The 13526-nt window shown below is 58.9% G+C and overlaps 2 protein-coding genes across 4 annotated transcripts; both read right to left on the bottom strand.

Annotated features, from left to right (window-relative positions):
• Window positions 1–633: 633 nt before the first annotated feature.
• Window positions 634–10629, bottom strand: PRRG3 (proline rich and Gla domain 3). 3 transcript variants are annotated; one of them, XR_007777626.1, is made up of 5 exons: window positions 10553–10618; window positions 7239–7280; window positions 6480–7039; window positions 5421–5602; window positions 5129–5321 (listed from the first exon to the last, which is right to left on the bottom strand). XR_007777626.1 is itself a non-coding variant. In XM_030228883.2 (4 exons), exons 2-4 carry the CDS (start codon window positions 7243–7245, stop codon window positions 2346–2348), a joined length of 708 nt encoding a protein of 235 aa, XP_030084743.1. In that variant the 5' UTR covers window positions 7246–7280; window positions 10553–10629; the 3' UTR covers window positions 634–2345. The 3 variants fall into 3 exon arrangements, 1 of the variants encoding a protein (XP_030084743.1); XM_030228883.2 differs by lacking the exons at window positions 5129–5321; window positions 5421–5602; window positions 6480–7039 and adding exons at window positions 634–2885; window positions 3388–3548 and having other exon boundaries at window positions 10553–10629; XR_003944937.2 differs by having other exon boundaries at window positions 5129–5602.
• Window positions 10630–10923: 294 nt separating this feature from the next.
• RIPPLY1 (ripply transcriptional repressor 1) lies at window positions 10924–12165 on the bottom strand. The gene is made up of 4 exons (XM_050974586.1): window positions 12074–12165; window positions 11746–11821; window positions 11254–11420; window positions 10924–11174 (listed from the first exon to the last, which is right to left on the bottom strand). The coding sequence occupies exons 1-4, from the start codon at window positions 12163–12165 to the stop codon at window positions 10940–10942; spliced, it is 570 nt and encodes a 189-aa protein (XP_050830543.1). The 3' UTR covers window positions 10924–10939.
• Window positions 12166–13526: the final 1361 nt, after the last annotated feature.

Here is a 13526-nt window from a genome sequence, read left to right as displayed (position 1 = left end):
GGCAGCTCTCCTGTCCCCAGCCCTGCACAGCCGCGTGGTAGAACGCAGGGATTGCTGTCGCCAGGGGCAGAAGCAAACCCAGGACCTTTCCCCATGTCCCTATCCCCGGGCAAAGCCCGCTCCCCGCAGCCCCCGGCCCAGCACAGCCCCGGACCGCCCTGTGCCGGAGCTAATCTCTGCCCTCCGCAGCGATAAATGATCCCTTCGGCATTAACGGCAGTTTTACACACTTCTGAATGGGGACAGGGCCCAAGACCTGACCGTAAAATCTCGGTTTGAAAGGATTTAAAATAAATCCCCCACTGCCCTAGTCTTGCTATTTAAAGGGGATTATCTAAGGAGTTTAGGAGCGCACAGAGGACGGCAGGACAACCTGTGCACCTCAATCCCCTCAAAGACCCTCAGAAAACCTTTCTGCATCTCACCTGCCGGCAGCTCAGGGCTCGCAGGACACTCTTTCAGGTTTCTCAGAGCTCACCACATGGCCAGGTGAAGTTCAGGGCTCCAGCTGGATGTGCGGAGTTCACTCCTGGACGCTCCCATCCTCACTGGGGACAGTCAAGCAGCTGTGGTGGGGGTTTTTGGTGTCACTGTCCCCCACAACACCCTTTGTGGGAAAAAGCCACCCTGTGCCACTCAGACTGTGAGGGTTTTTTAATAAATACCTTTTTTTTTTTTTTTTTTTTTTTTGCACAGAAATATACCAAGTTTTACAGAATACAAACTGCAGGGATAATGACCGAGCATCAAAGACAGAGGATGCAGAGCACCCCTGTGTCTCCCTCTGCTGTTCTCTAGCTCTGGCCCTGAGCTGTCAGCTCTCCCCATAACCCCACCCTGCTAAGGCTGGGGAGGGGACAGACGAGGTGCCAGCATGTCCCGCCCCAGGAGCAGCCACGCTGGGCAAGCCCCAGCTCTGGGCTGAGGGCACCAGCTGCAAGGGCATCACTGGGGCCGGCCGGGATGCAGGCCACTGATGGATGGACAATAGCCTTTTGGTGCTGGTGGAGAGGCTGCTGCTGGGTGAACACCGGGTAGTGGCAGTGCTGGGAGCTTCTGGGCTGCTTCTGGGGGGTTGAAGCACAACCCTTGTATTAATCCATTAGACATGACTGGGGAAGGACAGCCCCGTTGCCTGGACCCTACAGGCAGCTGCCCAGGGAAAGGGGACACTGATCCCACAGCAAAGCATCCTACTCTGCCCTGCCCTGGCAACCCAACCACCTGAGCAGGGCTTGGCCCTGCTCCTGACTGTCTTGTGGCTCCTGCCCCTGTCAGCAGGGCTTCCAGGCCACAGCCCTGGACACTCAGCCCACCTGAGAGGTCAGGAGGAGAGTGGAGTCCTGCATTCCACTGTACCTGCTCTGGAGGACAGAGCCCCAAAGAGAGGAGCCAGGCAGGGCAGAGAGGTTTGGGGTAGGGAGAGTGGAGGTTTGGCCTGTCTGCAGGCTCTCACCTCAGGGGCAGACCCCAGACAGGCCACGCTCCAGGAGAGAGTTGAATCCCCATCACTTAAAGCCATGAGATCACAGTTGGCCTGGGGACAGAGAGGACCCCCTTGGCCAGCTCTGCAGCAGCCAGATCTCCAGCTGTTTAGCACCCACAGCAGAGAGCATCAGGAAAAGTCCCTGCTACTCCAAAGTCACTTACCTCAAGTACAAGACCACCACGAGCCCTTTCTCCCTTTCCAAAGAGATCTAGGAGATCAGAGAGCACCTTCTAGCTGCTTCCTCCCTGATCTCCACACAGCAAATATCCCTACAGGCACCACAGTGTGGCCCGGGGCTCCCCACTCCCACTCGGCAACAAATCCACCTGGGGGAATCACCATCTCCCCACAGAGCTGGCCCCACCAACTGCAGGGATGGACAAAAATTTGCCACACCAATCCTGCATCTCCATCACCTAATCAGAGCCCTGAGCAGTAGAACAGGGCCCAGAACATGGGGTGAGGCTGAGCAGCAGCCCAGAGAGGCAGCAAGGCTGCTGTGATCATGGGAAATGTTATGTCTGTTTGAGGGGGAAGTGAGGAAATCAAATGCACCATGGGGAGACCCCCCGCATTGAGCCAGGAACAGGCTGCTGCTCTGCTCTGGCTGCTACAGCACTTACGTGAGTGGGGAGTGAGGGGCAGGGGATGGCTCCAGAGCCATCTCACAGCCCTGCCTCACCCCACCTGGGGACAGCCATTTTTGGTTAGGAGGGTAAGGCTATTGTGTGATGGCACCAGATTGTACAGGTGAGATGGGGGCCTGACGAACACCTGAAGGGGGTCCCAGGCATGGCGAAGGGATGGTGGCTGGGTGAGTGTGAGAGTGTGAAGAGGCAGCGGGGAGGCACACCCGCTATTTGCCCGCGGCAGGGGCCGTGGCCACGATCTCCTCGTACTTGGGCGGAGGCTCGTTGTAAGAGACGCTGGTCTCCTCGCCGCTGCTGCTGCTCTCCGGGTGGCCCGTCACCTCCTCGTAGGAAGGCGGGGGCGTGGCACTGGACAGTCTGGAGAGGACGGAGACAGAATGCTCGGGCGGGCACAGGGTGCCGTCTGGCTGGGGGGTGCCCCCGGCTCGGGCATCCGCGGCTCCCCGGCTGCTGGCCTCCCGCTGGTACTGGGTCTCCCCTTGGCTCTGCGAGCGCTCCCGGTACACCATGACCCTGGGCAGGCTGCGGCCCGTCCGGCTGGCCAGGTAACGGTTCTGGGCGTAGGAGGGGCGGTGGCGGGTGGCCTTCTGCAGCTGGCACCTCCAGATGATGAAGAGGGCGATGACTATGAGAAGAGCCACTCCCAAGAGGGGCACCACCACGTACATAGCGTCAGAGCGCTCCGTGCTGTGCCCGGGGTCCTTGACAGAGTACACAGAGCTGGTGTAGCCTTTCCAGAACTCCATCTGTGACGGGAACAGAGAAACAACCATCACGTGCTGTAGGTGGGAGAAGGACACCAACCACCATCAGCAATAACCACTGCCCTCCCCAGGCCCACAAAAGGAGCAGTGTTTTGGATGTCCCCCACCCCTGAGGTGCTGTGGGAACCACTGCAGAAGGTCCTTGAAACATCCCTCAACATCTCACAACGAGCAGGGAAAAATTTATTCCACACCAAGCCCAGCCTAGAGCATCATGGACAACAGCAGAGATTTGCCACACGTGCCATGGGAGCACCAGCTCAACCTGCAGCTGTGGGCAGGGAGTCCTGGCAAAAGCAAGGTGAGGTCATTGCCTGGGAAGGGAAAGCCATGCTGGGAAGTGAGGCCACAACATGCTGCCTGCAGCCAGAATAGGACAAAAGGGACAGGAGAGGCTGTTCCCCTTGTGCTTTCCCTCTGTCTCCAGCCTGCTGAGGGTGAACCCTCCCACATGGCCTGGGACACACATGCAGGACACACGCACCGTCTTCTCCTTGTTCTCAAACACCTCCTTGACCTCCTCATAGCTGCAGACCTCCTCGATGCACTCCCGCTCGATGGTGCCCTGCCGGATCTCCTCCAGGAAGCCATTGGCTCTGGGAAAGCGTCTCAGGAGCGAGTGGGCATTCCTGGCCCCCAAGAACACTGCAACACACAAGGCAGAGATACTCTGAGCAGGGACAGATACCCATACCCCATGGCTGGCCTCTGCCCAGCCAAGCTTTCCAACCCAGATTCCTGACACCACATGCATCCCCAACACCAAAAACCCAGGGCTACAATCACGGTAGGACAGCCAAAGGGGCACAGGACTCTCGGGGTCTGCCCAGAGAAATATGGCACCAGGAGCCCTCCTGTCAGGGCTGAGGTGCTAGAGACACAAGAAGCGGCAGCTGCAGCCACACAGGGCAACTGAAGAAGCGACAAAAGGCTCCAAAAATATTTGTTTCCAAACTTCTGCTCCTGATGGATTTCATCTTTCTGCCCCTTTGCTGTAGGGCAAGGGATATCCCACCAGGAGAGCAAGACCCCACAGGGCTGGGACACAGAGCTGTGCCAGCACTGAGAGGGACTCAGCCCACAGTTCAACACGACAGCCTGTTGGGAGCTGGTGTCCCTGCTGCCAGCTGCTCAGAGTCATGCAAGCTCAGGTGGCATCAAGGACTCTGCTCAGGCCCCAGAGAAACCACTTTCTCCCAGGCCCAGGACAACAAGGGCAAACATCCCCAAAACACAGGGACAGCACAGGGGGATATGAGTCAGGGGCCTGAGCAGCCTCTCCTCACATAGCAGCACATTCTCATCCCCACTGTGTTTTGATGCAGAGGCCTCACAAACCTTCCTCTGCTCCCAAAGCCTGGGAGACTCCTCAAGTCTTCCCACAGCACATGCAATCCTGAAGCCAAACAGAGCAGGAACAGCACCTTCCTGCCTGCATGAGAGACATCAAAGCCTCTCCCCATATCCTGCAGGAGGGACACCTCCAGGGGGTGCAGGAGGCCAGCTCCTGCCAGGACCTACAGCAGCACAGGAGGCAAAGAAGCTGTTTGCTCAAGAGAGCAGAAACTTCACACATGATCCTTCCAGGATCCAAACACACATTTCATGAATGTTTCCACAGTGCAGCTCAACACACTCAGCTGCAGGCTGCTTCCAGCTCTTCCCACCAAGCCACAAAATTCTGCTGCTTCCCTTGGGAAGATGAATCAGTTCAGCCGAGTGATCCACAGGAACCAGTTACCTCCTTCACCCTCAGGTTGTCTTCCACTGGATCAACAAGGTGAACCCATTCACACAGCAGCAGGAGGATCAAAGGAGGCAGGGGGACACAATCTCCCATCTGACCAGCTTGGTGCTAACAAAATACTGGCTCCACAAGCAAAACAGTCAGTGAAAAGCCACCAACTTCTTTCCTTGGGAGCCTTTTGCCAGGGAGAAAGGCAAGTTTCATTCTGCTTTACCTTCCATGTATCCTGCTGCTGAAACAATACAGCAAGGTATTTGTGAGAGTATTTGGAAATATCAATAGGGACAAGATCGTGGTGTAAGAAACAGCTACTACTGTGCTACACCAGCCTGGGCTTGGAGGCACTGAGCTGTTTTTGTGCTGTGTAGGTGCATTTTCTCCTCGTGATTTATTAATGCCTTGCTTCTGTGAGAGTTTGCAGAGGGCTGAACCACTGAGGTGTGAATGAAAAGCAGCATGAATGATGTGAGTCACAGATCTTCCCTCAGAATCGACTTTATTATGCAAACCATTTTTTTTTTTTTTTACAAGGACAACCGAAAAAGCATTTTCAAGAGGCACAGAAGGCATCTTGCAGAAGGGCAGGGATCAGCTTGCCTTGGCTTTCACAGTTGAGGAGGGCTATCCTGGCTGGAGAGGGAACAAGCTGACAGGCTGACCTTGTCTTGAGCCTTTCCAGAAGGAGATGAAATTTTACAAAGACAACATTCATTCTGCAAATGTCCTGTACTCTGCTGGAGAAGTCTGGCCTCACCTCCTTTGCCTCCCACCTTGATCAGGCCGTGGTATAAACTCTCCCCTCCTTGGCACTTGAGCCTGAGACTTGGATTTCAACTTCCTCAGCACATCTTAGAGCAACAAGCTTGGCTGCAGATCTCACTGTCAAGGTTTTCCATCCCTGCAGAAAGCAGTCACTGGGCCCCTTCCCTGCTTTGCCATGCTGAGCTGGCCACTAAGGTAGGAAATAAAAACAGACACACAGGCAGGCAGGTATCAAAAGCACTGTCCCAACTGCAAACATGCTGTGACAGAGGTTTGTGTTTTTCCCCACATGCAATTTCCCTCAGGGACATAGAAATGGCAGGAGAGCAGAAACTGAGTCACTGCTCCCTCCCCTTGAAAGTGCAAAGTGGCTCAGGACCAGAGCAGGAAAACCACTGGCCCTCAGGAAATGAGCCTCTCATCTCTGCTGGATCCTCAGCTGACATGAAGAGCAGACAGCCAAGCAGGTCCTGTCCCCAAACCACGAGGCTGAGGGCACCTGCCAATGCCCAGCAGGCTCAGTGCTGATCCCCTGTGCCTCTCCAAGCCTCCCCACACCAGCTGGAGAACCGGTGCTCAGGAAAGATCAGAGCTTTTAGGCAGGGGAAGCAGGAGCAAGGGCTGGGTTCACCTCAGCCCTGCTGGCTTTCCTGGGGTGCTGCTGGCCTCTGGTGGACACCACCCTATGTCTCAGCTGTCCTGCTTGGGGGGGACACCCTGGGGCTGCTTCTCTGGGGAAGGACTGTGGCTCTGCCTGCAGAGGGACAGCCAGGGATGACAGGGAGGGTGTGGTGGAGAACCTGCCCATCACCACATCCCCCCCTGCAGATCAGGGTCACCATGAAGGGGACACTGCCACCACAGGGGACACCTTCCACCAGCAGGACATGCTGGCAAGCCAGCACCTGAGCTCTGGGAAGGAGAAAAGGCAGCAGTGGAGGAAGGCAGGGACCCAGCTGGGCACCCTCCTCATTAACTGAAGATTAAAGCAGCCTTTTAAAAACACTGTCTGAAGATCTCTGCTCCCTCCCGCACCAGCACAGCAAAGATAATGAAAGAAGGCATACCTGTCATCCCTGGGGTCCTCCTCCTCCCCAGCGTGGCTACTGCCTCCACATTCACAGCTGGCTCTGGTGACACTCCGAGCAAATCCCGAGATCCCAGACAGATCTCTCCATCTCCCCTTCACTACTGCTGTCCTCCTTATGCTCCCATCACACTGGGGTACGCAGCCTCCGTGCAGGCTGCCCAGGAGAGCGAGAGGGAGGCTTGAGCCCAGCTCTGGACAGGCCACACACCTCTCTGCAGCCTTGCCAGGCTTAGCCCATCTTTAGTGCTGGCCCAGCAGTGCTCTGGGTGTGCCACAGTGAGCTCGGGGTGGGGCTGAGCTCGGCAGCTTGCCCAGAACACAGAGCCCCGGTGCCACCGGGCACACAGGGCAGTGTGGCCCCCAGGGTGGGCATGGGCATGAAGAGCACTGCTGATGAGGGATGTAAGAGCAGACAGGCAGCCCAGAGAGCCCTGGGGGGCCCGTCCTGCACAGCAAGCAGCACACAGAGACAGAAATGCTGCAGCTCCGGGTAGTCCCGGAGAGGTCGGACCTTCAGCATCTCCTCTCGACTCCCACCTTGCAGAGGGGAGAGAGAAGCACAAGTCAGGCCGGACCTCAGACCTCACTCAGGGCCAACAGCTGATGGCAGCTGCTCCCCAGAGAGAATAACACTCCCCAAAATGCACAGGCACCCCTTTCATGAGAGCTGGCTGTCAAACATCCCCCTTCTCTCTGACACCACCAGCACCTCTCCGCCTTGCCTGGGAGCACTTACTTGCCATGCTGCCTCACTCGGCCAAGGAGGGCTCCTGCCTACCTGCAGGGAAGAAAACAGGAGAGTCACTGACAGCTTGAATTTCCAACCCAGTTTCAAAGCCCAAACCTCCATCACTCAGGATCAGATTCATGCAGTAAGCATGGTGCTAAGCAGTGGACCCACAAGAGATCCCGCCCAGCAGTGCCCTAGCAGAGAGCCAAGGATTCCCGCTGCCTCCCTGCTCTTCACCTGCCTGGAGGGGATGCAGGGGCTCAGGGCACCCTCAGCTCCCAGAGTGCTGGGGCAGGTCCCAGGGAGAAGCAGGGCCCTTGCAGACCAGCAAAGTAGGAAGGGAAAGACTGGATGAAGGATAGACCCCATTTCTCACCAGCAGATGAGACGACCTGCATGTCAGAGACTGCTGGGAGCAGCCTGGTGCTCTTCCCTTCCACAAGAGATTGATGGATACAGGTGAAGCAATCATCTTATTTTAGAACAACTTCACAGACGTGCCAGTTCTCACTTCTGCAACTCCTACCCACAATCTGGTTGTTGGGCCAAGCTAAGGGCAGCAGCAAGAGTGACAGAGCTCCCTGCACACCCAGGACAACAGCTCTCCAGCAATTTTTGTGCTCAAAAACAAAACTGAACAGAACCCCACAGAAGTTAAATGAAACCCTGCAGAAGGCAGAGGATATCTGCTTGTTTTCCATGCTTTGTCATCTCCCTGTGCTCAATGCCCCATGGATTAGACTGCCCTGGGCTGACTACTGCTGTGTGTGACACTTGCTGTGGCAAAGCCACAACTCTGTCAGGAGACAGAGGGGACAGGACTGCCCAGCTCCTGCAGGGATTTATTGCAGATGAAGGAGCAAGCATGGTTAGAAACAGCAGGAACTAAACCACACGCTGGTCCAGGCCCAGGACTTTAGATATGCAGTTATTCCAAAAGCACTTGGATCTGCTCTGCTGGAGTGAGGTCAGGTACAGCACAGAGCTGCTCACAGGGTCAGCAGGGCTGGAAACACAGTTCTCCTTTCACATAGAAGGCAGGCACCCAGAAGGGCTGATGCTGCACACAGCCACCTTTCAGTAAATGGAGCACCTCTCCCTGCCATCAGGTTTGCTGTGCTTCACAAGGCTCCTCCACCCCAGTGCCAAGAGGGCATGCAAGCCTGGAGCTGTGTCCAGAGAGAGAAAGCAGCTTCTTCCCAATAGTTTGGGAAGCTCAGATTGCAAACCTCAGTCTGGAGTTGAAGCAAGAGCAGCACCAAAAGTACACAGCAGATGTCTGCTGCCTCCAGAGCCCCACAGCCCAATCCTGCTTCTCTGAGCCCTTCTGGAGGATGTGAGAGGCCTCTGGATTCATGAATTCCCCACAGGCTCTGAGCGGGGACCACCTGACCCAATTCTGCTGTCATCAGTTTTTACAAAGAGACCCAAAGCCCCAGGATAAAAGAAAGCACAGCACAGAGCACATGCCACAGTTTCCACACAAACCCTCCTTGTTACAGGCATCCTCCCCCTCTGATGGACAGGAGAACAAAGACACAGAAAGAAGGATATTCTCACATCACACACCAGGCAACAAATTTAATGCAGTTTAATTTAATTTACACTCTTTTACTTTCTTCCACGTATCTGTGTCAATGCACCCAGTGCCACAATCAGGGAGCTGCACACAAGCCTCCAAGCACAAACAATGCCGATGAGAAGGGCAGACGTCCCAGATGCTTATTTTTATTTCCACATACAAATTCCTGGCCACCTCCCCTGGCTCCAGCGAGCAGGATAGCTGGAGCAGTGCACACGCTGACGCCAAGGGGAGCAGCATCCCTCCTGCCCCCACGCAAGCCGAGAGAAGCCTGAAGCTGGAGGCTGACCTAGCAGACGCCCACCCATTCCCGATCCCCCCCCTCCGGCTTCCCATCCTCTATAAATACCCCATCGATAGGAGGTTGCTAAGGCAACCGTGAGGAGGCGCGAGGGATGCAGCCATGGGAGTGAGGATGCTGCAGTCGCACATTTGTGTCTCCCCCAGGCTCCCCCCATCTCCGCCCCCGCTCCCGTCACTGCTGCCAAAGGAGGAAATCGTGCCGGGAAAACACGGAGCGCGCCTGGAGCCGGCTCCCCGCGGACCCCGAGAGGACCCGGGGGTCCACACTGGGAGGTTGCACCTCCTCGACAGGCTGGGGGTGGCCCAGGTACAGGTCGGGGGGACCCAGAGCCCCCAGTGCCGCGCCACGGCGTGCAGGGAGGGTGCAGACTGTGCCAGCATCACGTAGACGCGGTGCCAGCTGGATGCCAGCAATATTGGGGCTTTTCCGTGCCAAGATCCACGGCGAGGAGAAGAGGCTACGCCGACTACGCTTGACAGGGCAGGAAGCCTCGCTCTCCCAAAACAGCCGTCACACCCCACCCTGCTCCCTGGCTGGTGCTCACGCTGCCCTGGCAGCGCCAGCCCGGCCCCCCTGTGCCCAAACCCAGCTCCCAATGATCCCCACTGCGCTCAGCTCCCAGAGCCACCCCAGGGCAGGGACCCCCCAGCCCATCTGTCAACCTGCAGCAGGGACCCCCAGCCCACCTGCCCAGGGGCTTTCCAGCCCCCCCTCAGCCTTCAGTGAGTGCCACCCCACGGCAGAGCCCTCAAGCCTAAGTGTCACCCCAAAGCCGAGACCCCCAGCTCACCTGTGACCCCACAACGGGGACCCTCAGCTTACCTGCCACCCCATGGCAGAGCCATCCTGCCTAACTCATCCCACAGGAGGGTCCCCTAGCTTACCTATCACCCTATAGAAGGGTCCCCTAGCTTACCTATCACCCTATAGCAGGATCCCCCAGCTCACCTGTCACCCTATAGCAGGGTACCCTAGCTCACCTGCCACTCCATAGTGGGGTACCCTAGCTTATCTGCCACCCCACAGTGGAGTCCCCCAGCTCACCTGCCGCCCCACAGTGGGGTCCCCTTCTTCACCTGTCACCATATAGCGGGGCTCCCTAGCTTACCTGCCACCCCATAGCGGAATTCCCTAGCTCACGTGTCACCCTACAACAGTGACCCCTATGTCACCTCTCACTCCACAGCGGGGTCCCCAGCCCCACCTCCCCGGCTGTGCGGGGTCCTTCCAGCCCCACCCTCCGCCCCACCGACACGTCCTCCTCGTCTCCGGGCTCTGCTGGTCGCCGCGCGCCCGGACACGCCGCGCCAGTCCCAGGGCTCCCGGCTCCGCGGCACCAGCCCCTTTATCCCCGCTCGAGCCCCGCAGCCGCGGTCCCACGGCTCCGCTGTCCTCCCCCCGGCCCCGCAGCCGCACCCCGCGCCCCGCCGGTACCTCATGGCGGCCCCGCGCCCGCCGCAGCCGCTCCCTCCCGCCGACGGGCAGGGGAGGGGAGGCCCCGCCCCAGACACGCCCCCTCCCGCCCCATGGCCAATCGTATCCCTCCGCTACCCGCGCGCGCCGCCTTCCTCTTACAATGGGGATGTAGGGCGGGGCCACACGCTCCTCCCCCTGGTCGGGATAGGTCTACAGCCAATCAGAGTGGGCTGCGGCTGCTGGGCAGTGCCGCGGTGGCCGCTGGGAGCAGTAGTCCTGAGCCCCGCCGTGGTCCCGCGGAGCGCGGGCGCGGCCCGGGGGCGGCCCCGGGGGTTGGCCGGGCCTCCGGGCGGGTCTGGCCCCGCTGCCGCATGCGGCGCTGTCTGCCTTTCCCTGCCTGTTGCCTCACGCCGGCCCGCTGGGGCCGAGGCTGTCAGCATTCCGCGGGTGCCCCGCGGTCACATCCCCTGTCGCCTCCACCTCTTCATCCTCTCTCTCTTCTTCTTCCTCCTCGTCCTCCTCCTCCTCGCTGCCCGAGTCCTCATAAAAGAAGAGGGTGGCCTGCACCGGGAAGTTTTCCAGCAGCTTCTCCCCCACGCTGTACAGGTGGTCAAAGGCCTTGGACTTGGGCCAGAGGAGCCTGTGTGGGGAGAGCCGGGGTGAGCCCCTGCCCGCCGCGCCCCCGCGCCCGCCCGCGGCCCCGGGGCCAGGGCACGTACCTGACCGGGTGCTGGAAGAACGCCAGCGCTTTGCTGGGACCGCCGTGCCCCTCCGCTGCCCGAGCCCGAGCCTGGGGAGACACAGCCAGGTGGTACCGAGCTCCCGCTGCACGGGCTGGCACCGGGGTGCCACAGACCCAGCAACTCCCCCCTCCCCTGCCCCTCAGCTGAGGCGCTCACAGCAGCGCAGGGAAGCTGGCATCTACCCCCCACACCCTCCTGACGGGCTTTTTGCCAGTGTAATCTCTCCCCCGTGCTCCAGAGCGGGTGCCCAGGCATGCCGCTAACGCCCTAAGGAATGCCCGCCCGGCTGGGAACAGGCGGCCCCCTCAGAGCTGCTGCGGCCGTGTCCCCTCAGGGGCTCAGCCTGGCCCGGCCCCAGGCGCGGCTGGTGCTCCAGGGCAGCTGGGCACAGCCGTGGGACAAAGTGACTGAGAGGCCGGTTTTGTGCCAGCAGGGACCCCACGGGCATGGGGACAGTGCCAAACTCACAGCGTCCATCTCCTCCTGCCGCGGCGCGGGTCCCTCCTGGGCTCGGGGCAGCCAAGGTCTCCAGAGAGGAAGGGTTCTAGGAGAGAGAGAGAGCAGCTTCAGCGCCACAGCCGCCCACCCTGGCCCGCTCCCCTTTGCCTTGCTCGGGTGAGGCAGCACCACAGCCTGACCCGCCCGGCCAGCCCTGCCCGGGTGCCAGCACCCTCTGTGCCAACTACAGCCACTGGCATCAAAGGTGTCCCCAGCACCGCAGCCTTCACCCAAACCCAGCTGGAGCTCCCCCATCCCACCTTCCTCACCCTCCTGCCAGCCCCACTCCCACCGGTACCTTGCCCCTTGCTCCAGCCCCTGGGGTGGGCAGGCACTGGCCACCGGCACCCGGAGCCCGTGGGCAGTCAGGCAACAGGCAGCAGCTTGCATGGTGGCAGGAGACGCTGTCCCTTGTGACACTGCAGACCCTTGGTGGGCACACATTTATAGCTCTGCCTCGGCCGTGACTCACAAATTCTTTGGGGCAGGGGAGCGAGGGGCTGGGGCTGTGGGGACAGCGGTGTGAAATTTGTCCCAGTTGTGTAAACAGAGGGCTGGGGGGAGGCTGGGGGCGGAGGGGCTGCGATCTCTGGTGGAAAAGCAAAACACAAAAGGGAAAATTTGGACACCATTTGTGAGAAAATCCCCGGGGGTGAACAGGGGAGGGTAGAGACAATTAACAAGGATGATTAAGTGCTCTTTGTAGCCATTTGCATAAGCGAGGTTGGGGAGATGGGAAAGGGATGGGAAATGGTGGGGCAGCATGATGGGTATGGGATTGGGATAGTGCAGTGGGCATGGGATGGGACTGCGTGTAAGGCATGCCATGGGCACAATGTGGTGGGCTTGTGTTGGGGACAGCACAAAGGGCATGCCGAGGACGCTGATGGGCTACAGTGGTGGCAAGCACAGGAGGCAGCTGATGGCTTGAGAGAGGCTCAAAAGTAGACAGGGAGGGAGGACACATGGCAGGGATGGACCCCAGGCACTATCAGGGCAATGGTCTTGCTCAGGCACCCATGGCCCATCACCACAGGGAGCTGCAAGATCCCATTTCCACAGATGGGAGAGCAAGCACTGGTCAGTGTTCCCTGCCCTCTCCTTTGTTTTTGAGATGTGGACCACAGCAGGAGGGACAGAAAAACTCCTCAGTGTGAGGGTGCAAGGCTGATGCAGCCCCTGGTTCCAACAGGGCCACTTGACACCATCCCTGCCCGCTGCTCCTGCCCAAGCACTCGAAGAAAAGTGCCACTGGCAGAGATCACCTCCCGCTCCTGGGAGAGCTTCAGTTTGAGACAAGGAAAGAAAATAGCAAATGGTCCCTGCTGTAGCTCTGCTATCAGCATCCAAACACCGCTGTCCAAACGCTGGCCAGACCCTGCTCAGCTCCCAGCACAATTTGTCACCAGAGGCCCTCCCTGCCCTTCTCCATCTGTGGCAGCCAGTGAGCAGGAGGGGGCACGGGGCCAGCACAGCTCTCATTACCTTCCCCATTTGCTCCTCATTTGGGCCAGTAGTCTTACAACAACAAACCCCGTGGAGGACAAGCAGGGCCAAGAAGAGTAAACCAAAAGTTCAGACTGGCTCTGAGGAGTGGGGAGCTCAACCTGCTGGTGTTTCACTGCCCCTCGAACCCCAATACAGGCAGCACAGCCCAGAGTGGGCACATGGATGGTGGCACAGTCACTTGCCAGCCACTAAGGATGTCAGGTCCAGAAGGATGACAGCAAGCCTCAAAGCTGAACCCATTA

Source organism: Serinus canaria, chromosome 4A (assembly GCF_022539315.1).
Source record: "Serinus canaria isolate serCan28SL12 chromosome 4A, serCan2020, whole genome shotgun sequence".
Classification (NCBI taxonomy): Eukaryota; Metazoa; Chordata; class Aves; order Passeriformes; family Fringillidae; genus Serinus; species Serinus canaria.
Note: the sequence above shows the minus strand (reverse complement) of the source record. Positions and strands in the feature narration are given on the sequence as shown.

Coding starts and splice junctions, on each gene's coding strand:
- PRRG3 (XM_030228883.2), bottom strand. Junction 2,886..3,387: donor TTGAGAACAAGGAGAAGACG/GTGCGTGTGTCC, acceptor TTCCCGTCACAG/ATGGAGTTCTGGAAAGGCTA.
- RIPPLY1 (XM_050974586.1), bottom strand. CDS start 12,165: ATGCAAGCTGCTGCCTGTTGCCTGACTGCCCACGGGCTCCGGGTGCCG. Junction 11,822..12,073: donor GGGCTGGAGCAAGGGGCAAG/GTACCGGTGGGA, acceptor TCTCTCTCCTAG/AACCCTTCCTCTCTGGAGAC. Junction 11,421..11,745: donor GGCAGGAGGAGATGGACGCT/GTGAGTTTGGCA, acceptor TGAGCGCCTCAG/CTGAGGGGCAGGGGAGGGGG.